This window comes from Pleurodeles waltl, chromosome 4_1, assembly GCF_031143425.1.
Source record: "Pleurodeles waltl isolate 20211129_DDA chromosome 4_1, aPleWal1.hap1.20221129, whole genome shotgun sequence".
In the NCBI taxonomy this organism is placed as follows: Eukaryota; Metazoa; Chordata; class Amphibia; order Caudata; family Salamandridae; genus Pleurodeles; species Pleurodeles waltl.
In genome coordinates, this window is record NC_090442.1 from 508818428 (window position 1) to 508842303 (window position 23876).

The 23876-nt window shown below is 44.7% G+C and overlaps 1 protein-coding gene across 3 annotated transcripts in view; it reads left to right on the forward strand.

Moving 5' to 3' along the window:
- The window catches only part of LOC138287875 (POC1 centriolar protein homolog B-like), a 1054814-nt gene that overhangs the window by 418818 nt on the left and 612120 nt on the right, over positions 1-23876 (forward strand). For all 3 annotated transcript variants that reach the window (XM_069228819.1, XM_069228820.1, XM_069228821.1), the window contains one exon: positions 16382-16450. In XM_069228819.1, coding sequence (XP_069084920.1) covers positions 16382-16450 — 69 coding nt within the window. The remainder of the gene's footprint in view (positions 1-16381; positions 16451-23876) is intronic.

The window sequence follows — 23876 nt, forward strand, 5'->3', positions numbered from 1 at the left end:
CTCAGATTCCATCTGAAAGCAGAGAAACGAGAAACCCTGCAAAAGCTTGCCACCCAACGGAGAGCTTTATCGAAATCAGAGCAGAGGAATGCAAAGCCCTGCAAAGCTTTCCACACAGCTAAGAACTTCATCAGAAACAACTCTGAGTAATACACAACCCCACAATGCTTCGCCGCTCAACTGAAATCTTCATGGGAACGGACACTGAGCGATGCAAAGTCACGCCCCATGGTTGAAAGCTTTATCAAAACCAACTGAGAGTGATAGGAAGTCTCGCAAAGCACCACCGTGCAGACCTCGCACCAAGAACATGTGCCCAGCCTGTGCTCCATCATGGTTAGCCTGAACTTGAGACTTTGTCCTAGTCCTGCATGACTGAATACCAACAGTTGGCACTTTCAACCTTTTCGTGGTATTTTGACCTAAAAAATTACAATTCAATTTCTCTTGTTCTACTGATTGTATTTCTGTTGTTCTGGTATAATTCTATTTATTAAATATACTATCATTTTTTATATTATTTGGGGATTTCTCTGGTGTTGTCTTTTCACTTTATTACTGCTTGTTTGTGTATGAGTACTTTAAACATTGCCTCTAAGTTAAGCCTGACTGCTTTTTTGCCAAGCTGCTTTAAGCACAGGTTAAGTTAGTGATTTTTGTGGTTCACCCTGAGGATAGTGGATGTTGCATGTTTGGGGCTTACAACTCCCTCAACCAATAACCCAAGTCTTACAGGAAGTAAGGGTGACATTATGAATTAGGGGTGGTTAGAAATAAAGGGAGTGCAGAAGCAGGCGTCTTAACTAGAAATTATTAATGAATGTTTGTGTTTTGAATAATGAATTTTGTAGAAAATGAATAATGTAGAGAAAATAATGCACGTGTTTGGAAAATGTGACCTTGAAGAATGGCCAACAGTGTTCACAAAATGCACTAATTGATGATTAATACTTATGAAATATTGAAAATAGATTAGATTATTGTAGTAATATGTCATATTTAGGGTTGTGAAGTATGCTCTAGCTTATTAATGTTATGCCTTAACTCGCAAGTGTCTTGGCCTAGTTTTGCCAGGCCTCATGCAGAAGCTGTATTTCTTAGCGTTTAATAAAATGCTGACAGAGTGAACTAAACAGTGAACATTCCATTGTCTTGTTAAAAGTGCTTAACCGGAGCTTTCTGTGGGAACCGATGGACAGGAGACTATGTTCCTAGTAATGTAACGAAATGTATGTAATGTGCGTGAGATGTACTTTCCCAGAACTGAACAATGAAGACACTGACTGGAAATGAAGATGCAACAAATTTGTTACCTGACGAGCCGGATGATGAGGACATCGTAAAGTGGACCAATCAACTTCGTGTGAAGAGTGAAATATTAGAATTCATAGATTTGGTATAGAAATATTATTGGGTAGTGTATAAACGTATGATTGACTGACCAATGGGGAATTAGGGGATAGTTTAGGTGACTTTGGTATAACAACGTGACATGGGAGAATTATTCAGACCAGATGATCAGACTGGAGAGATACTTTAGGAGATTTTAGGGAATTACTGTGATAAGAAGAGACTTAGAAGAGACTCGATATTCTGTCATTGGGCTTATAATCTCTGACTGAGATCCTGATGCTCTGCTGATCAATTGATGACCTGAGGACGAAGACTGATTCTTTTTGCTGATCCATACCGTGGATAGGTAGATATGACAATGTGACTGAACTGCAATTTTATGCCTTTTCTTTCTAGCTATCAACTGTGCTGTCTTGATAGTTTCCCTAGCTAGATGTTTTTCTAAACTTGTATCCTAAGTTGTTTTTGCATGAAACACAACATGATGATGCTAATCTGGGTTAGATGAGGGTATTCACTTGACGACTGACAAATTACAGGGACTAATGTTTGATGTGTTATCTTGCTGAATTCTATGTATCACATATCTTTATTGCAGTTGTCTCTGCTTTTGATTTGCACCGTTGCCTTAGAATGTGTCGTGATTCAAGCTTTGATTAGATTGCGTTTCTTCTGCCGTTTTGGTCAACCAGTATTGTACTTATGTGTTTCATTTGATTTTGAGATTAATCTACATGACTTTAGCATTGTTAACAAAAGGGAAATAAAAGTACTAAACATTTACTAAAGGTGTGGTTATTCATGTCTGAAAGGTCATGGTGCGTGATATTTACTGACTCCATTGATTATTGATTTTGTCTAATGATTATTGTGTATTAATTATTGATTATTGTTCATGTATTGGCGAGAACATCTTAAACGAGTCAAAAGGTTAATCGACCTATTCGCGTCCCCTTGTAAGTTTACTTATTAAGGTCAGACGCGCTAACAGATATGGTAGCAGAGGATGGTTAGTCTCTTTAGGAGCTCGCTGTGGACGTTTGATACGGAGTGACAGGTGTTGACAGTCATTGAGAATTCAGTATTTTTGAGATTTGGATTTTGTTTTCAATGATGACATTTGTAGAGAAAATGATGTTCCCTTAAGCCCAGAAATGACTTTCCCAGATCCTGGATCCTGCTAGTGGTGTTGGGTATGCTCTCGGTGTTCTAGTGAAAGAGTGGTAGAGATAGGTTGCGCTTGCACAGCTTATGCAAATCGCTGGTGAACTATGACGTATGTGAGAATTTAGGGAGTTTGCGTACTCCAAATGAAGATTTAGTAGGAGTGTGCGTACTCCACAGTGTGAGAGTAGGAAAGTCGTCGAACTTCACATGTGTGTGGCGCTTTGTGCTAAAAAATTATCCACGTGGTTGTTGATTTACGGACCCTGTGTGGACTAAGACTCCGGAGTATATTGAAAAGTGTATGAGACACTTGGTTATAAGTTTTAATCTGTCTGGTTTAGTAGGTTGATCGGGCGTGGTCAATAAGTCAATTTGTGAGTTAAAGTGGGCGAGAGGAAATTTCGACTGAGATTTGGCGAGTCCTATGTGCACCAGGACAGACCCATTGATTCAGTTGAGAGTAAAGTTTGCGGGTCGCATTTTGCTTGCGAATCTGGGAGACCGAGAAAGAGGAATAGCGGAATATGCGCGAAAGGACCATCAGTGAAAATCCGTAAGGTTTCTGAAGCGATTGTGTTACCTTTCCTGCATTAAACCAGCAGATTTGTTTTTGGTTTGTGCTTACAATATTTTGCATTAGTTTTGAGTGGATTGGAGTTTAGGAGGACGAGCCGCAAGACTTTGTCAGCTGCAGTACGTGTGAGTGTGACGTTATTGGAGTCACGCTGGGATAGGTTGGTTAGTGAGACTGGTCGCGCTCAGATTGGCAGCCATGCGTGAGAAGTGATTGGTTGAGAACATAGGTGAAAGGAATTCTGGGAGTAAAAGTAATTTCCTGATTTAATTCAAATAAACAAAAGTAGAAAAGGTTAAGTTTTTCAAGGCGTTGAAAAGTGCCCTAAGGGGAGATACATATATTAGAGCGAGTGTAGGAGAGCATACCCCACCAGAGAATACACCGGCTTACATTGTAATGGAGGAGCGAGGTGTTGCCCCATGTCTTTGGTTGAAGCAATGGTGCAAGTTGACAGAGAAAAATTGGAGTTTAGCGTTTCCTGAAAATGGGACGTTTAATTTGAGGATTTTGGAGCAATTGCGGATGGTGCTATATGAATTGAAGCTCCTTCCGAGTCCTGCACAGTTTGAGGCATTAGCAGTTCGGGAGCTGGTAGCTAGCCAGCAACAGCAAATGAAATTCGAGAGAAGAATAAGAAGGATAGAAAAGACTTTGGAGGAGGCTAAGTGGGATTGGGAGCAGAAAAGATGGCTGTTAGAATGGGGTCTTTGGTTGGCAGTCAGGTTACCCCCTGTCCAAGTAAGGACCCTCACTCTAGTCAGGGTAAAAGAGAATCACCCTCAGCTAACCCCTGCTTACCCCCTTGGTAGCTTGGCATGAGCAGTAGGCTTAACTTCAGAGTGCTATGTGTAAAGTATTTGTCCCAACACACATAGTAACTGAATGAAAATACTGCAAAATGACACAACACAGGATAAGAATGATAGAAAATATGTATCTAAACAAAACAAGACCAAAACAACAAAAATCCACAATACACAAGTCAAGATATCAATAAAAATGCAAAAAGAGTCTTTATGTAATTTTAAACACAACGCTAACGCTGTTAGCATGAAAATTTACTTTGGGTGCATCAAAAATAACCCCGCACGGGCGAGTGTGCGTCCAAAAGGGCTTGCGATGTGTCAATTTTACTCATGAGCGAGACCTGCCGTAGTTTCTCCTTTAGTCGGGTCGGCGTGCATCGTTTCTTCCCTCCGCAGGAGAGCAATGCATCGATCCAGTCAGCACTCTCAGGTCCGGGCAGGCCTTGCATCATTTTTACACGGCCAGCAGGGTTTGCTTCAGAAATCCAGCCGCACAATGATCCAAAAACCTCGCAGCGCGGGTTGCTATCTCCCCAGCCTCCGTCAGCAATGCTGTGCGATGTTTCTCCAGCCCCGGGTGTCGATCTTCGAGTCGCGTTGCAGGCGAGTGTCGATTTTCAGCCGCAAAGCCAGCGGCGCCTTGATTTCTCAGCTGCAGATCTGAGTTGCGTCGATCTTTTCCCCGCACAGCGGTCTGTGCGTGGATTTCTCACTCTTGGGCTTCCAGCCTCCTTTCAGGGTCCCAGGAACTGGATGGGCACCACATGGCACAGTAGGAGTCTCTCCAGAGACTCCAAGTGCTGGCAGAGAGAAGTCTTTACTGTCCCTGAGACTTCAAACAACAGGAGGCAAGCTCTAAATCAAGCCCTTGGAGATCTTCACAAGAAGGAAGGCAACACAAAGTCCAGTCTTTGTCCTCTAGCACAGGCAGAAGCTGCAACTGCAGGATAGCTCCACAAAGCGCAGTCACAGGCAGGGCAGCTCTTCTTTCTCAGCTCTTCAGCTCTTCTCCAGGCAGAGGTTCCTCTTGGTTTCCAGAAGTGTTCTAAAGTCTGTGGTTTTGGGTGCCCTTCTTATACCCATTTTTCTCTTTGAAGTAGGCCTACTTCAAAGGAAAGTCTCTCTTAATTGTGAAATCCTGTCTTGCCCAGGCCAGGCCCCACACACACACACCAGGGGTTTGGAGACTGCATTGTGTGAGGGCAGGCACAGCCCTTTCAGGTGTGAGTGACTACTCCTCCCCTTCCTCCTAGCACAGATGGCTCATCAGGAAATGCAGACTACACCCCAGCTCCCTTTGTGTCACTGTCTAGTGAGAGGTGCAACCAGCCCAACTGTCAGACTCACCTAGACAGGGAATCCACAAACAGGCAGAGTCACAGAAATGGTTTAAGCAAAGAAATGCCCACTTTCTAAAAGTGGCATTTTCAAACACACAATCTTAAAATCAACTTTGCTAAAAGATGTATTTTTGAATTGTGAGCTCAGAGACCCCAAACTCCACATGTCTGTCCGCTCCCAAAGGGAATCTACTCTTTAATCATATTTAAAGGTAGCCCCCATTTAACCTATGAGAGGGACAGGCCTTGCAACAGTGAAAAACAAACTTAGCAATATTTCACTGTCAGGACGTATAAAACACATTACTATATGTCCTACCTTAACCACACACTGCACCCTGCCCTTGGGGCTGCCTAGGTCCTACCTTAGGGGTGCCTTACATGAAAGAAAAGGGAAGGTTTAGGCCTGGCAAATGGGTACACTTGCCAAGTTGAATTTACAGTTAAATAGGCACACACAGACACTGAAGTGGCAGGTCTGAGACCTGATTACAGAGCTACTTAGGTGGGTGCCACAACCAGTGCTGCAGGCCCACTAGTAGCATTTGATTTACAGGCCCTGTGCACCTCTAGTGCACTGTACTAGGGACTTACTAGTAAATCAAATATGGCAATCATGGATGAATCAATTACATATACATTTTGTATAGGAGCACTTGTACTTTAGCACTGGTTAGCAGTGGTAAAGTGCCCAGAGTAACAAAAACAGCAAAATCAGAGTCCAGTACACATCAACAACCTGGGAAACAAAGGCAAAAAGTTAAGGGAGACGACTCCAAGGATGAAAAGTCTAACAGCGGAGATCAGAGACTTTGCAGGGAGTTAAGTTGTTTCCATCGATTACGCAGGAGGATGAGACGGAAGGAAGGGAAGCGACTAGAAAGACTAATAGAAGTCCGTCTGAGAGTAAGGAAGCTAGAAGGTCTTCGGTAGTGGAGGAGGAATCAGATGACGAAGATCTTGTTACACAGATACTGAGAGACCGACCACTACCGTATACGGTGGATGAGAGTGGTCCGAGTACTAGTGTTGATCCAACAGCTCTGGCACTGGCAGCGGGGACAGGGAGTCTGGTACAGGTTAATGCCAACCTGACACCGGGTGCAGTGCAAAGTAGTCCTAATGTGTTGACTACTCCTGTAGTTCAGACACAGATGCAGCCGCCACAGATACAGAGAATTTATCCTGATGTGCCTGTTCTAGAGCCGACTTCGAACTTAGTGGTGCCTACGGAGCAGGTGGTTCTGGGAGCAATGCTGGTCCAGACTGAGCAGACTCCAATTTTGTTGCCCCATGTGCAGCCACAGGTAATGCCAAGATTTACACCATTGACAGGGAGACAGTCAGACAGTCAGACTTGACTCCGGTAATGAATCAAAGTATAGGATTTATTCTCCCACAAGGTGTAGGTGCCAGAGCAGCCCTGGATGCAATATCGCTGCTGATTACTGTTGGTCCAGCGGTACCATTATTTGCACAAAATAAACCAGTTGTGAGTGAACAGGGAGAAATGTCTCCCAGTTTAATGAGGAGGGGACCAAGAGAACAAGTTCAGGTGGTCTCTTCCATGGGTCAGACTTTTGACGGATCAAGATCATTGTTAGATCTCAGTCCACTTGTTGTACTACCAGGTTCTGTGACTGGACCAAATGCAGGTCAGAGCTTGAAATTATTGACATATCGCAGAATCCGAATGTAGTGGTACAGCAGGTGCCACCGGTTCAAGCGAGAAACATTTTGTTACAGGGACTGACAGCTCAGCAGTTAACTGAATGGTTAGACAATCTGAATACCCCACAGAATGCTTCTATGGGTGAGGAGCAATTGAACTGTGTCAGACTAAACATGGAAGCAGGTGAATTGGTTGAGGGAACAATGGGGGTGAATAGATTAGAGTATTACACAGAAGCAGAGTTGAGATACTTGTGCCCAAGGATTACAAGAGAGGTGGGCAAGGTACATCAGAGATTAGCAGATTTGGCAGAAAAACATGGCATAGAAATTGAGAAAACGAAACATTTGAAGAGAAGTTACAGATTAGATTTTGAGGCAAAGGATTTTGAACACATGAGGTCTGCCGGAATGAAGGCGCATCTTGAATTATTGAAGAGTGCTCAGGTTTGGGGAGCATTAGAGAAGTTGGAAGGCAGATGGGTAAAGAAAAGAGACAAGAGGGAAAGAGATTCTCTAGAAGTGATTGAGAATGTACAACAGGGCAAAGATCCGATGAAGATGTTACCAGTGAGGGAAATCCCAGGAGGGAATTTTGTTCATGTTCCTTGGAGTAGGAGTGACTTTTATAATTTATGAATGATTCTCCAAACTTGAGGGAAAAGCCAGTAGAGCGGTATCAGCAGACAGGCAGATTTGTGAAACTTGGGAAGTGTTTGTGGGAAGACTTGAACACATTACTGGAGATAGTGGTTCCAGCTGACTTATGGGTCGAATGTAAGAGGACTGTAGACTGGCCAACAAGTGAACCAGAGAGAGATAAGAATACAGGTGCACTGTCTCCTAAGGTAATGAAATATTATTATTGAGTTTCTGAAAACAAGGATTTCGCCCAAGAATATTGATTGGCAGAGGATTGACAGGACAGTGCAGGAAGCAAAGAAGTCGATACACGCCTACTATGAGAGATTGTTGGAGGGGTTCAAGGAGTATAGTGGCAAAGAATCAATTGAGCTTGAAGACATGCTGCATTTTGTGTTCAGATTTGTAGAAGGACTGAGACCTGAGATAGGTCAGATGATTAAGAGCCATTTGATTTGTTGGCAAGCAAAGCCGATTGATGAGGTGTTGCAGTAAGCGAAAAACTGTTGTGAAGAGATTGAGTTGAAGCAGAAAAAGTTGAAGGAGAAGGCGATGGTGATGCAGATTAAAGCAGCTCAAACAGGAGTGCAAGGAAATTTTGTGCAGCAGATGTCGCAGCAGCAGGGAAATGTCATGTTACAGCCTCAGATGAGAGGTAGGGGTCGTGGAGGCAAAATGAATTCTAGTCCAGATTTAAATACTGTAGTGGTTCAGAGTGATGTGCAGGGGTTAAAGAAGCTATTGCCGTGCCACATTTGCGGAGCTGTGGGACATTGAAAGCGGGAGTGTCCGATGATGGTGCAGGAAGGTGTTGTTCAGCAAGGTAATGACATCAATACATTTCAAAATGTGAGAGAACCGAGATTAAGAGGTCCCAATGCACATTTTCAGAATAATGTGAATCGAGTGCAGAATTTTCAGCCCATGCAACAGGTGCAAATGCCCTGTGCACAAGTGTCACAGTTGCAGCCATTGCAGCAGTAGGTTCCCATTGTACCTAGCCAGCAAATGCAGATACCTCATGTCCCAATGGAGCAGCAACAAATTATGCTTTATCAACAGGTCACAGGTAAGAGACAAGACAGAAGTAGTAACACAGTGCACCAATTCCCATTACACAGTGAGAAATAAATAAATGGTGAATGGATGAGTGACAGTTCAGATGAGGAGCCAGGTGTGCTTGCGACTTCTTTAGAAGTAGATCAGAGAGGACTCTATGTGAGGGGAAAGGTTATGGGTCACAGAGTTTCATTCTTGGTGGACACTGGAGCTACATGCTCTACAGTTAGAAGTGCAGAAGTTCTGAATTTGCCCCTTTTAGGAAGGACGGTTCAGGTTGTAGGGGTAGCAAGCCAGTACTTGACAAAACCGATTACAGATCCAGTGCAAGTTGAGATTGGCAATTTCCAGGGACTGGATAAATTTGCAGACTGTGATTCGAGTGCACTACTGGGAAGGGACTTGTTGGGTAAGACAAAGTGTCTGAGTACTTGTTCAAATGATGGAATTGAGATCCAGACAAATAGTGATGATGAAGAAGACCCAGCCCCAGAAACTGAGTGTGAAACTACAAATGAGGAGTACCCCTTGACTGAGTTTTTCCCGATGTCCACAGTGAAAGAGCTTCATTCTGATTTGCAGGGAACAGTACAAGAGAACGTGTGGGATTTGACAGGGAAAGAATTAGGGTTGATCAAAGGAGTGGAGCCAATCAAGATTACCTTAAAACCGAATGCAGTGTTTCCGCAGCTTCCTCAGTACAACATGACACAAGATGTTCTGATGAAAGTGGCACAGAAAATTGCAGATTTTGTGAAGCAGGGAGTGCTAAAAGAGGTGTTGAGTAGTTTATGTAATTCACCAATAATGGATTTGAAGAAGTCATGTGGGAAGGTTCGAAATGTTCAGGATTTGAGAAAAATAAATGAGATTGTGGTCAAATGCTGCCCCATAGTGCCCAATCCAGCTGTGATAATGTTCCAGATTCCATGTGATGCATAGTGGTTTACAGTCATTGACTTGTGACAGCGTTCTTTTCTGTGCCCCTTTAAGAGGATAGCCAATTTCTCTTTTGTTTCAAATTTTTTGATAAGGCCTATTGCTGGTGCAGGCTCCCACAAGGGTACACATAATCACCTTCCCTGTTCAATCAGATCCAGAAAAAGAATTTGGAGTCATTGCAATTGCCTTTCCAATCGATTCTGGTGCAGTACATTGATGACTTATTGATTGCATCCAAGACACTAGGGATGAGAGTAAGTATGACTCGATTGCCCCGTTGAATCATTTGGGAAAATATAGTCATAAGGTGTGTCCACTGAAATTGCAGTACTGCCAGAAGGTAGTGAAGTATTTGGGTCACCAGATTGAGAAAGGGTCGAGGAAAATATCCAGGGAGAGGATTACAATGGTACTGCAGATAAGTCCCCCGACGACACAGAGAGATGTCCGGATGTTTCTGGGAATGGTGGGTTATTGCTGCCAATGGATCCCAAATTTTTCAGAAATTTTGATACCACTGAAGAAGTTGACCCGTAAGGATGTTACAGGTCCCATAGTGTTAGATCAGGATGAAATGAGAGAGTTCACTGAGTTGAGAGAGAGTTTGTGCAGAGCTCCAGCGCTGGGTATGCCTGACTACACAAAGTCTTTCATATTATTTTGTCATGAGCGTGATGCATGTTCGTTGTCTGTTTTGACTCAGGTCCAAGGAGGTGCTCATCGCCCAGTAGCATATTTTTCAGCTACTTTAGACCCAGTTGCAGCAGCCTTACCAGGTTGTTTGCATGCAGTTGCCGCAGTTGGTCAGAGTATTTTACAGTGTGAAGGCGTAGTGATGGGATATCCCCTGACTATAATGGTCCCTCACTCGATTGAGATTTTACTGACAAGGACGAAAACCCAATACTTGACCGGTGCTAGGTTGACTAGGTATGAGACGAGTATTTTGGGAGCACCAAATGTGACACTGAAAAGATGTACAGTGCTGAACCCGTCAACTTTACTTCCAAGTCATACTAATGAAATTGAAAAAGAGGAAGATGTTGAACATGATTGTCTCAAAATTGAGCTGTGCACAAAACCAAGACCTGACATTAGAGATATCTGATTGGAAAAAAATGACCAAATTATTTTTGTTGATGGTTCTTGTCTGAGAGACAATACAGGGACACTTGAGAGCAGGATATGCTGTGTGCACGATTACAGGTACCTTGGAAGCTTCCTGGCTTCGAGGAGTGTATTCTGCCCAGGTAGCAGAATTGGTAGCTCTTACTACCATGTTTCTGCTTAATTGAGAGTCACTATCTACACAGATAGCCAATATGGATTCTGAATAGTTCATGATTTTGGTCAATTGTGGGCACAGAGAGGTTTTCGAACCTCTTCTGGAACACCAGTGAGAAAGGGTGAAAGAATAAAGGAGCTGCTATATGCAATGAGGAGATTGCCGAGGTTCAATACAGTGCACATCTAAAGTCGCAGGACTATGTGTCATTGGGGAAAGGATATGTGGATCAAGTCGCAACATTGAACTGTATATCATTCAAGGACAAGCAGGAATTGTTACCTGAAGAAGACACCATGTGTACGAGTTATGCATTAAAGCTGATCAACAACGAGGAGAAACATTCATGTAGTCAAATGAAATATGTCCAAAAGACAGGATGAGTTGTGGGTTTCTGAAGAGGGTCAGTTGGGTTTGCCAAATAACCTGTTGTCTCAAATGGCAAGGTACAATCATAGTCAGGCACACATTAGGAGGGATGCCATGGTTTGTCTATTCAAAATTGACTGGTAGAGCCCCACGTTTAGACAAGCTGCTGAAGCAGTATGCCTTTGTTGTTTCATTTGTCAGCAATTAAATGCTGGGAAAAGGACAGTGGTTAATTTGAGCCACATTGAAAGAGCAGGAGGTCCATTCAGCAGAATGCAATTGGATTTTATTGAGATACCTGTGTGTGGAGGTTTGAGATAAGTATTGGTGATTGTTTGCATCTTTAGTCACTGAATTGAAGCATACCCTACACGAAGAAATGATAGTCTCACAGTAATGAACCTGCTGCTTAGGGAACTGATACCGCGTTTCGGGTTTCCGATCTCTTTAGAATCAGATAGGGTAAGTAACTTCAATAAGGAAGTGATTAAATTACTGTGTGCAGCAACAGCCGTGAACAAAGGCCCCAGGGAGCCCCAGGGAATTTCAGTCCCCTTGGGCTCCATGAGGACTTTGCTTTATTTACTAGAACATTCTGCCCTCTATTGGTGAAATGCTCAAGTAGTCTTATAACCCTTCGTAGCTGAGCTATACCGACAATTAAAGTCCCGCTCCCTTGTTAAAGGCCCAAGCAGAAGGTTTGGGCCTTTAATGCTGGAGTGGGCCTTTAATGCCCGGTATAGCTCGCTACAGCGGGCGCCAAGGTTATATTGGAACACTGACACAGCGATGTTATGACACAGGTCTACTGCGCTGATTCATGAGCACGGGTATGGATGATTGACACAAGAACATTGACATAGTGACACTGGCACTGGAACACTTGCACTGACATTAGAAAGTCCTTTGCTGTACTGGGCTACAGCCACAGATCTTAAGATATTGACACTAGGCCAGTTACATTTACATGGGACAATGAAATTGGAATGGTGGCATAGAGGCACTGGCACAGAGACTGTAAATTACAAAGGGACAAATGGACACCAACACTGTTATAAGGATATCGGCATTTGGATACTTATATGGGGACACGTACAGACTGATATTGTGGGTGACACTGACATCAGAAGACTGACACTGCAGTACTAGACACTGGTGCATGGGTTTATAGGGACATAGTCACTGACATAGGTCAGTGACACTGGGACAAGAGAACACAGGATCAGTAATCCATGTACACAGAGAACTAGGCCAGACAGTCATGTTAGAAGAGCATGGACTCTCGGACCATGAACCTAAGAACATGCAAGTCTGAATTCCCAATTAAATAGAAATGTTCAGGAGCAGATGATGCTTATCTCCAATACTTCCTAACCTAGTCGCAGAGAGAAAAAGACAAGTACAGAGTCAGGGTTTAGACCCAAAATATATTACCGCTGTTCACTGTCAGTGACTTGGGGGTCCAAATGATGCGTAATTTGTTTAAAAAAAATTACAGAGGCCCAAAGTGTTTTGTAGAAGCCCACCACTAGAGCTACCAAATGGTGGCATTGAAAGTACCAAGGATGCCTAAGTTTCAGTTCACTTAGGGCGACAAATGCAAAAAGAACAGATGATGGACAATACAAACATTCACCCCCCAGTCATAAGGATATGGATTTAATCCATTGTTTATTTGCTCACCACACCACTCCAGTTTGGACCCAGCCAAATGCCAATTAGTCTTGACCCTGTTCACCTTTGGACAGTCCAGCCCGAACTGCCAATCCAGGTCCTCCTGACGAGTTTCTGCCCTCCTGCTGCCCTCCTGCTGCTTGACCAGCTCAGGCAGGGGAAGGCAGAACAAAGGATTTCCTGTGGGATAGAGAGGCAACACCTTCTTCCTTGGAAATAGGTGTGACTTGACTTAGGAGGGGTAGCCTCCTCACGCCACTGGTATGCTTTGAAGGGTAAATTTAATGTAATCTTTGATTAAACTGGTTTGCTCTAGTCCACGGACCCCCAGTCCCTGCTCTGGCGTGAAACAGGACAAAGGAAAGGGGAGTGACCACTCCCCTGTCCATCACCACCCCAGGGATGGTACCCAGAGCTCCTCCAGGTGGCCACTTGGTTCTGCCATCTTGAATCCAAGATGTGCAGATGCTCCTGGGAGCATCTGAGTGTCCAGGTCAGGTAGGTGACATCACAGCCCCCTCCTGATAGGTGGTCACCCTGCTAGATGACCAGACACCCTTCCTGGGCTACTTAGGGTCTCCCTCTTCAGTGGGTCCTCAGATTTGACGTGGAAGATTCCAGCAAAACTACTGTGCGTTGTTTACTTCATCTTCTGGCCATTCGGATTGCAACTGGACCCTCCAGGAACCGACAATCTGCAACTCTAGCGACAACTTCACTCTGCAACATTGTTTTTCCGGCTCCTTTCAGAAACTGCAACATTTTCCTGACTGTGTATCCTCTGAGGGCGGCTGGTCTTCAGCCTGCATAAGAAGTAAGTAGTAATCTCCCTTGGAGTGAAAGAGTCACTCCCCTGCATCTGCAAGCATCAACTTCAATGTCTGGCTGTGTGGATCTGCTCTCCTCCGGAACTGGTGGATCCTGCATTACAGGTGGTGGTCTGGAGTGGTCCCCTTGGTCCTCTCTACCAGCTGTCCAACTTGGGAGATGGTAAGCCCTTGCCTATTCTTGCAGGACAGTACCTCTGTGCACCACAACTCTTGCAACTACCAAGGCTTGATTGCTCCTCCTCCAAGGGATCTGCAGGCTCCGTGTAGCCTTGGCCCCCAGCACTTCTTTCTGCGAAGCAGTCTTCTTCATGTGACGTGGGACTCCTCTCCTGGTGCGCTGAGTGGGCGTCACTGCGACTGCCAGTAGGTTGCCTGTAGTGGCTGCCTTCTCTTCCTGTGACTCTCCCAACTGCTGAGGGTCCCCCCGTACTCCCCTCCTTGGGTCGAGTCTCCAAGGCCTTGCTGGTCCTCTTCAGCCTTGCAAAACTTCTTCTCTATCTCCTGCATTTCCAAAGGCTTATTGGTGGTTTTCCAGCACCACTAACCGACTGCATCTCAACTGCCGATGTGGGACACCACTTGCATCACTCCTGGGACTTCTCTTGATCTCCAGTGCTGCACTGCGGGCCTTCTTGGTCTACCATCAACCTGGTCCTGCATCAGCAGAAGGGTGGGTAGTGACTCCTGCCACAACCGGACACTCCAACACAAACTGTACTTGGTCCCCTTCCTTTGCAGTTCCTCTTCTGTCAGGATACACTTTTGCGTTCTTCCAGTCTTAGTTGGGTCTTGCATAATCCTTTTCCACAGTCCTCCTGTTGGTTTTGGGGAAAACCAGGTACTTACCACTTCTCTCCTGGTCACTGGGGGTCACTCTGGTACTCACCTCTTGCAGTTCCTAGTTCCTTCAGCGCCCTTCTACTGATTCCACATCCTTGGGTGGGGGACTGCCTTTCACATTACACTTTCTTCGTATATGGTTTGGCTCTCCCCATGGGCCCTCACTGTTTACCTATACTTTTGCCAGTGCTTATTGCTTTCTGTGCTCTTTACTGATCGCTAATTTGTATATAATAGTGTGTTTACTTGCCTCCAGTTGGGGGACTGCCTATTCAGTATTCTAGTTTTTGTGTTACCACAATAAAGTACCCTTATTTTTGTAACACTGTGTGGTTCTTTTATGTGTGAGAGTACTGTGTGGCTATAGCGGTATTGCATAAGCTTTGCATGTCTCCTAGTTAAGTCTTAGAGCCTAGTCTAGAGAGCCCTTTCTTCACACTTCACTAATAGGGGATAAGGAGACAACACTGACTGAGTGCTAGTGTGTTTAGAACTGCCTTTGAAACCCAGTCAGTTATTATAAGTGGTTGTGTCTAGAAATGCAGAATTCGTCTCACATTTCTCCAAACGTGCCTTGAGGGAGAACGCACAACCTCATGTATAACTACATTCAAGTTCTTTTCAATTGTCATCAAATTTACTTGCGGGAGGTGCTGTCAAAACACTGTGAGGGTCATTCGACCACGGGAGCACCGCCGACAGGCTGGCGGTGCTCCAATGAGCATTCTGACCGCGGCGGTTCAGCCGCGGTCAGAAGCGGAAAGTCAGCGGTCTCCCGCTGACTTTCCGCTGCTCATTGGAATCCTCCATGGCTGCGGAGCGCGCTCCGCAGCCATGAGGATTCTGACCCCCCCTACCGCCATCCAGTTCATGGCGGGAAAGCCGCCATGAACAGGATGGCGGTAGTGGGGGTCGCGGGGCCCCTGGGGGCCCCTGCCGTGCCCATGCCAATGGCATGGGCATGGCAGGGGCCCCCGTAAGAGGGCCCCAAAATGTATTTCACTGTCTGCCTTGCAGACAGTGAAATACGCGACGGGTGCAGTAGCACCCGTCGCACCTTCCCACTCCGCCGGCTCGATTACGAGCCGGCATCCTCGTGGGAAGGTCGTTTTCCCCTGGGCTGGCGGGCGGTTTAACTGGAACCGCCCGCCAGCCCAGGGGAAAACTCGTAATACCCGCCGCGGTCTTTTGACCGCGGCGCGGTAATTTGGAGGGCGGGATCCTGGCGGGCGGCCTCCGCCGCCCGCCAGGGTCATAATGAGGCCCTGTGTGTTATACATTTCATGAAAATTTGCAATGTTACTGCTTTACTGTGCTTTAAAATGCAGCATGTCCTACTAATGAAAACAAGCTGTTGTAAAGGTAGAATAAAACGAATGCTTTAAAAAGTACTGCAGAAATAAGATTCTTTAAAATCTCACCACGTTTTGCAAATTTCTAAGGTAGTGTGGGGGAGAACCACACTTCTGTCCAACCCAATACCCTTTTTTTTGCTGTAGTTGTTCCTGCTGGCTATGCCCCCTAAACATCTTGCCTGGGCTACTGGCCTGTTTTAAGGTTTCCTTTTATTTGTGGAGAGAGAAATTACGAAAACTATCTGCTGGATGAATTACTACTGTTTACTTTGAATAAATAGGCTGCAGTTTTACATCTATAATTTGCTACTGCATTTTACTTGGACACAACAACATATTCTGTATCAGTTATCACATGAAAAAATAGGCCTTAACAAATGAAATTTACCTTGCAAAAGTAAACAATGTACCTGCATAAGCTATTGGAAAAGATGGTTATTTTATACTCATAACCTTGTTTGGCAATTTTAGGGTCCTGTCTTTGCTGTCGCTTTTTCAAGGAGTGGAGAACAGTTTGCCTCGGGAGGGATGGATGCACAGGTTCGTTCATTTCCAAATATTATGCAATTTCAACAAGTTTTTGTAGTATAAATTACACTTTTACGAACAGTTTTCATAGGTGGATAAATACCCCTTGAAGCACATGTATCAGTAGTTCCTCGATTGAAGTAAATGTTTTGAGACCCTTGTGGGGTGGCAGGCCTTTGAGAGAGGAATGGTGCTGCGACTGCGATGCCCAATTTAAGAGAAATGTTGTCTGAACTTGCTTGCAGAAGGTAACTGGTGGGATGATTGTATGATTATCATGGTGGATATAGGTAAAACTGGCTTTGGAAATTGGCATCCAGCTGAGTGCATAAATACTTTTTACCCTGTTTCTTCCTGGTAGACTTCATCAGTGATAGATGGCATCCACAGCTTCAGGTATGGCATGGCATGGCACGGGACCTAATGGAATAGGTATGCTGTACAAGCTTGCAGAAGGAGCCTTGTCGCTTCTTGCTCCTCTGGAGCTACAAGTGTTTCTCATGGCAAGTCTCATTCACCAGATTAAAAAAAAACACATCTACAACCTACATTTCAGGAATGGCCTCTAACAAACATCAAACTTAACGATAACTTGTTTTTATATAGAAGAATAATTTTTCTTTATTTCGATTATAAATATAATATAATCATAAAAGCATAACCACATAAAAAGAGAACACATAAAATGCGATTGAAACCATTACATAAAAGACCACGTGGCCACATAATAAGAAAACACGATTCATACAGTTAAAACCATTTCATAAAATCTTTATACTTCATGGGAGGACTGCTAAATAAATAACTAAACGGAGTATGTCATTCTTCATTACTAAGCACATAAGCTAGAACACCAAATCATTATACTAAAGACCATAATTCATCAATTTATTCCAAAACAGGGCGCTTTAAAACAAAAAAAATGGGAAACTGCCTTAGCCACAGTGTGGTCATTTAGCCGATGAAGGTACAGAAATGCAGGTCTAAATTGTATGAAGCCCTTCACTTTAAGGATTGGCAGTAAAAATCTGCTCCCAGGGGGTTCATAATGCCTACAAAACAGCACAAAATGCTCAAGAGTCTGCAGCAAGGAACCATCGCAAGGGCAAGGCTTAATAGAGGACAAGTCATATCACCCTGAGGGGAAGGAAAGATTGATCCTAATAATACCCAACCTAAATCTGGTAAAAAGCGGTCTCTCCCACATGTTTCTGACAAAGAAGAGGTACTCTTCTGGGCCAGCTGTAGATTTTAGGAGTAAAAGATGCCTCAAAGATGGATTGCCCAGAGCTAGATTCTCTCTCTATTCTCTGGCCTGCTGGAGAAATTGCTGTTTGACTAGTCTTCTGTTACTCCTGGTTATCAGCTGTGGGCTATGGAACAAATCCGGGCACCCTATGTGGGAAGCAATCCCTTTAATATAATTTAACCACAGGATTTTGTGACCTAGCTCGCAGCTGAATAAGTCTTGAATGATCTCTCTTTTAAATGCAGTAAGCTCCCCACTCCAAACAGTAACCCATAGGAGCAGCGGAGCAGTTTTTCAAGGGCTTCTGCATAGTCAAGATCCAGCTCATCATGTGCGAAGAAGCTAAAGCATGACAGGCCCAAAATCCTTCAACAGAATCATTTTTCTTCCCGTTTTATGAACTGGCAATTTTGATATCCCCATATAGCCGCTCAGTATAAGAGAACTGGCAAACATTTCAGCTTGTACATCTGAAAGAGTGGTAAAATCGGTTTGCTCCCCACTATACAAGAGAATGTAAACAAGGACCCACAAGCTTGATTAAAATGAGAACAGCGATTAGCAAGACAAGAGGTCCATGTACACTGCTGATCAAAAGTAACCACCAGGTAGGGAAATTAAGCAACCCTACTAACAGCCTGCCCCTTAATCGTGATTAGTCTAAGTTTAGAAGGGTGCCGCCCACGGACCACATAGTGTGTCTTCGCAGTGTTGACATCAAGCTCCACATCCCCCATGAATTGAACAAAAAGATCCACCATGCCCTTAAGTCCGTTTGATGTGCGTGAAAGTAGCACAGCATCGTCGGCATACAATAGCGAGGGGACCAATGTGGACTTTACTCTTGGTATGTCTTTGCCATTGATAGTCAGGAAGGGGTTATGTCCATTTATATATAGCTGAAATAATATGGGTGCCAAAACATACCCTTAGCTGACCTCTCTTGATAGACTGAAGAAGTCAGTGCACTCACCCTTGGGGTCAAATCTAACTGTGGCATTAACCCCCTGTGTGAAGGGCTCTAAGGGAATTAACGCTCAACTCAGGTCCAGAAAGGCAAGGTAAATCACTCCCTTCCTCGCCACTACATATTTACCCACCAACAGGTTTAAGTTCAGGCACTGCTCCATCATACCCCTACCCTCCCTAAACCCATACTGGGCTGGACAGAGGACATTATTAGCCCGAGCCTAGTCCTCTATGTGGCTTAAAATAATGTGTCCTATGATCTTGGCAGTTGAATCGAGTAAGGAGATTGGGCAGTAGCAACCTTGTTCCTGTCTCCATCCCTTTTTACCGACCAGGACGAAAACCACTGATTTCCTAGAGCTCGGGATTTCAGTTTGAACATCAGCATTAAAAACAGTCGGCAAAAGTGGGGCCCAAAAACAGGTATTCCCCTTATAGAAGTCCATAGGACCCCGTCAGGCCCTGGGGCTTTGTTAGAAGGGCTACCCCTAATGACCAACTCAACCTCTTCTACTGCAAATCAGTGCCCAGTGGGAATGGTGGCGATGCCTCTGCCATGGTAGTGAGTGCCAGAGTACACATTCTGGAAATGGGCCACCCATTTTGTGTGTGGCAGGAATGCTAGTCGCATAACCATCTGTAGAGACTTGGTAGGCTGGATTCCCATTAACAATGCTCCAAAACCCCTCACATCCCCCAAATGACAGGTGCTCAATAACGTCTCCCACATTTCTTCCTTGAGAACTTGCTTTCTATTTCCCACTGCTACTTTATAAGCAGCCCTGGCTGAGTTAACAAGTTTCTGGTCCATGGGCTTCATCTTGAGGGCATTATGCAATTGCTTACTTGCCAGTCTACAGTTTTTATCAAACCACCCTACTACCAAGGCTCTGGGGGGGCCCAGAAAGGTCAAATCTAATGGATCTAATAGTACTGTTTAAAGTCTGGAAATCAGTCAGAACCACCTCATCTGGGGCTTAATGTGATAGTAAGGAATCTAAAATCAGATTCAGGCATGCCTTTAACAAAGTTTCTTATAGCTTGGGGTTCAGGACTTTTCTCCATCCAATCCTTCGTCCCCGATCTTTTGAGCACAAACCTGTCACACTGATGGTTCTAATTGGGTGAACAACTGTTGGCATCACCAACCTTACTTCAATTGCATTATGGTCGCTGTACGGAGAAACATGTACCTCCCCCCTATTAAAAAGGTGACAAAGGGATTTTGAAGTAAATATATAATCTATAATGGTGTATTGAAAATAGGCATGTTTGACCACTGACTTTGTGTTGCACCACTGTGCATATTAGTTGTTCAGAGTTCCCCAGTTGCAGATTACATTTTGTTTTCAGTTTAGCTGCCCTTTGGCTTTATCGTGGTGTTAGACATTGCAGTTGAGACATTGAAGTTAAGCTGTGTTTTTCCACATGGTAAACTAAGATTGTTTATTCGTATTTCTCTCACCGAAGACGAACAGTTCATGATAAGAAAGTACATATTTTTGGTTTTCTTCAGTGCAGAGAAAGGTGCGGCCTTGGAAGGAGAGCCTTGAAAGGCTGGCCAGTTTTCAAAGTTTTTCTTCCAACTCTGACCTACAGTAGCCAGCATGTTTGAATATTTCCATCTGAGAGGGGAGGGCCTTTCAGAAGGCTCTTTCCATGGTTGTTTAAGCTATAAAAGAGGTGGCCCTGCTCAGTAGCGAGGGAATTTCCGAGACCTCGGTCAGGATTGGACGTCAAATGCCTGACATTTTCCCGTGAGGGTGAGGATCTCTTTCTCGCAGTTAAACAGGGGTCGTCTTCTTGCTGGCATGAGAAAGATGAAGAGCTTGGCAGGCCCTTCGGTGATGAATTTTTACTTTATCCTTTGCAAATATGCTATAATATAATCACATATATTTGCCGTGTACATTGCAGTTGAGAATCACTTTGATATATTTTCCTTTCATTGCTGTGACTATTTTTAAACGTGTGCCTTCGACTTACTAATCTCCTTCATTTTTTAGGAACCTCGTGGTGAAGTAATAATAAATGTCTTCTTTGAACTAAGAAGTGCATTCCAGAGATTTTTGTCAGCTCGGTCATTAGTGAAAGCAAAACAAATGGTCCCCTTACCCCACACTATAAAGGTGGGCCAACTCCTAAGAGAATCCCCGCCAACTCTATTAGATTGCATGCAGAGTCCAGCCTGCTCAAGCATGTTGAATAGCAGCCTTCCTCTGACATCAGGGACTTTGTGGGCCATAAAAATGTCCCCTGGTAGAAAAGGATCCACAAAAGTAGAAGTGGCACCCAGTTCAGCATTAAAATCTCCCACCAAAAAGACAGTAAAACAACCCAAGCTTAAGCCTGACCTGTCCTCCAAGATAGAAAGTACTTGAAAAAGGGTCTTAATCTGGCAACCCAGCTCACATATCTTAAAAAATTAACTAAAAAAAAGTAAAAGCTTTGGTAGAAAACAACCCCTAGTATCTGAATCCCATTATGGGAAAAGGTGATCTGAATAACCCTGGTTGTTTTTGTGTTCCATAACAGGGTAGCCAAACCTCCTTGTGCTCTGTGCCCAGAAGAGGGGGTGGCCAGGACTAAATAGCTTTCAAACCCCTCCACTGTGAGTGATCCCTGGGTCCATGTTTCTTGTAATAGAATCAAATCGAATTTGGAAATGAATGTCAGCCACTCTACGTCAGAGATCTTATTCCTGAGACCCACACAGTTCCATGAGAGAAACCTTAGTACACCACCCTCTTCAATAGTAATTCCTGTAGGTGAAGGAACATTGGATTAGGTGCCCCCTTTACTAGGCCTGAAACAGTGCTACTTTTCAGTAAGTCATTACAATCCAGGTCAGTTGGAGGGGGGAACCTATTACTAGTCAGAGTAGATGGCAGCCCTCCAGCACCCAAAAGGGGGAGGGCGGGCTCCCACAGATTAGGGCTGCAGGTGTCTATAAAAAAAAGCCCAGAGGCAAAATTGGAATAGCTGTATCGGGCAGAAAAGTTTCACTTGCGTTGGACATTAATCGCCTTGCCAGATTGGGTGCTTTACAGTTGACCACCAGCAATCCTTTTTTCCAGAGGACCCACCCAGTCCAACCTTCTGGCAAATAATATGTCACTATACTCCCTGATGTTAAAATTAGCATTGCGGCACAGTCAATGGCATTCTTTATTTAAAAGGTCAGCTGTAGGTTTTTTCCCTAGGTGACCTAAGGCCAGGCACGCCTGTCATGACCACAACATAAGGGCAGCATTCAGGTGGCAAATTCAGGCGTGGTAAATTGTTGACCCTCAGAGCTTCCACCCCTTCAATCTGAGGGACTTGCTGAACTAGGCCATTGGGCCCCACCTAGGGTTGACCCGCGATGGCATACTAATACTATCAGGAGCAATAGGTGTGTTTGCTGACACTTAAGATAGTAGGCCCAGTTTCCTCGGTTTGCTCTCTTTTAAGAACCTCTGCAGAATCTGTGATAGTTACCGGGGCCAACTGGGTTGTATTAGTGACCGTGGAAAGGTTAGCCTTGGTTGCTGGGGTGGACAGGGAAAGGACAGTTAATTTTAATTCATGCAGTCTCTCTATTTAGGGAACCACAGTTTTGAACTTAGCCAATATAAAATACTAGTCCGGCAGGTTCATTTCCTGGGCAACAGGCGAGCGCCTTTTTGTCCACAGTGAGACCTGGGGGTCACGGACCACCAAGTGCTTTGTTTGGCGTTTCCTATTGGTCAGAGGGACATGTTCACTACTATTCATTGTGTCCATGTGCTAAACATAAGGGGATGGTCAAGTCAATGGGATCCTCAAGAGCCACTAGGACTAGTGTGACTTGCTGGTCTTGCCCAACAAACATGGGAAAACTATGACTGGTGCCTTCTCCAGTGTCCAGGGATAAATGCCGCTCAGCAAGGTCGATCTCCTTCGCAATCACCCATTGCCCCGGTCAGAAAAAAGTCATGTTGGAGCCTTGGGAGTGCTTAAAGGGGATTTCCTGGGTACCCTGTATTGGCTGTTTGTGTTTCCCCATGTCGCCCTCTACCAAGTAAAGGATAATCCTTGAAAGCAGAGGGGAAGGCACTCACTATTGAAGGCCCAAGATGTTATTGATGAAAGAGGGGTTGGTCCATTCCGGTATCCTCCGGTCGATGACGGGCGAAGACAGGCCCGTTCTTCACCAAGGCACGACCCACGCACATCCTGCGCAGCGGGAAGGCTTAGTTCACTTTTCGCCTCCGGGTGCAGGCAAACCGATGGCGGCCCCTCCTACCACATGTGGAGCTGGGGGATGTAGTGTGACTCCCGGTCTCTGTTGGCACGTCCTGCACAGCAGGAGCGCCGAGTTCACTTTATGCACCCCCGGGCACGGCAAACCAATGGCGGCCCCTCCTGCCAGGTGTGGAGCTGGGCAATGTAGTGCGGTCTCCCCCGGTCTCTGTTGCCGCATCCCATGCAGTGGGAGCGCTGAGTTCACTTTATGCACCCCTGGACGCAGGCAAACTGATGACGACCCCTCCTGCCACGTTTGGAGCTGGCTGCAAATAAGGAGTGACTTTTTCTCAAATTAATGGTACACACTTTATCGACATCAGAAGGATGAAGGATGAAGGCTGAAATGTTTTTGCTGGCAGTCAGAGCGAGTTAAGTATTTGCTGCTGAAGTGTTGTGACCTTGATAGGCACTCACAGATAAATTTAAGATAATATTTGCAGTAAACCTGGGTAACCTGAACCTTGGGCAAGACACACTCTTTTATCCACCTCCATGAAGTCCTCCATTTTGAGGCTTTCTGTGTAAGTGGTGTCTTTGTTAATATTAGACTAATCAATGTTGATGCCCACAACAGCACATTTATACACACCAACAAAGTTGTATCACCATTATTGGATTCCCCCATCGTGAACTCTCCGTCATCCCTGACACATAGTTATGTGGTCAGACAGGCTCTTAGACCTAAGCCTGAGGTTAATAACTGACAGGTCACAGGTGGGATAACACTTAGCTGGCAGGCAAGCACATAAACAGAAAAACTTAAGTCCGATCCCTTAAATAGGCACAGCAACACAACTATGGTCCCCGGAGATTGGCGCCAATAAAACACACATGGCCAGAGGGATGCATGCAACACCATAAAGTTAAATGCCTCATGTAGCTAGTAACACAAAAGGTCAGTACACCACAAATAGTTGTACGTTTGGCAAATTAAGTACAAATTTGCTGCAT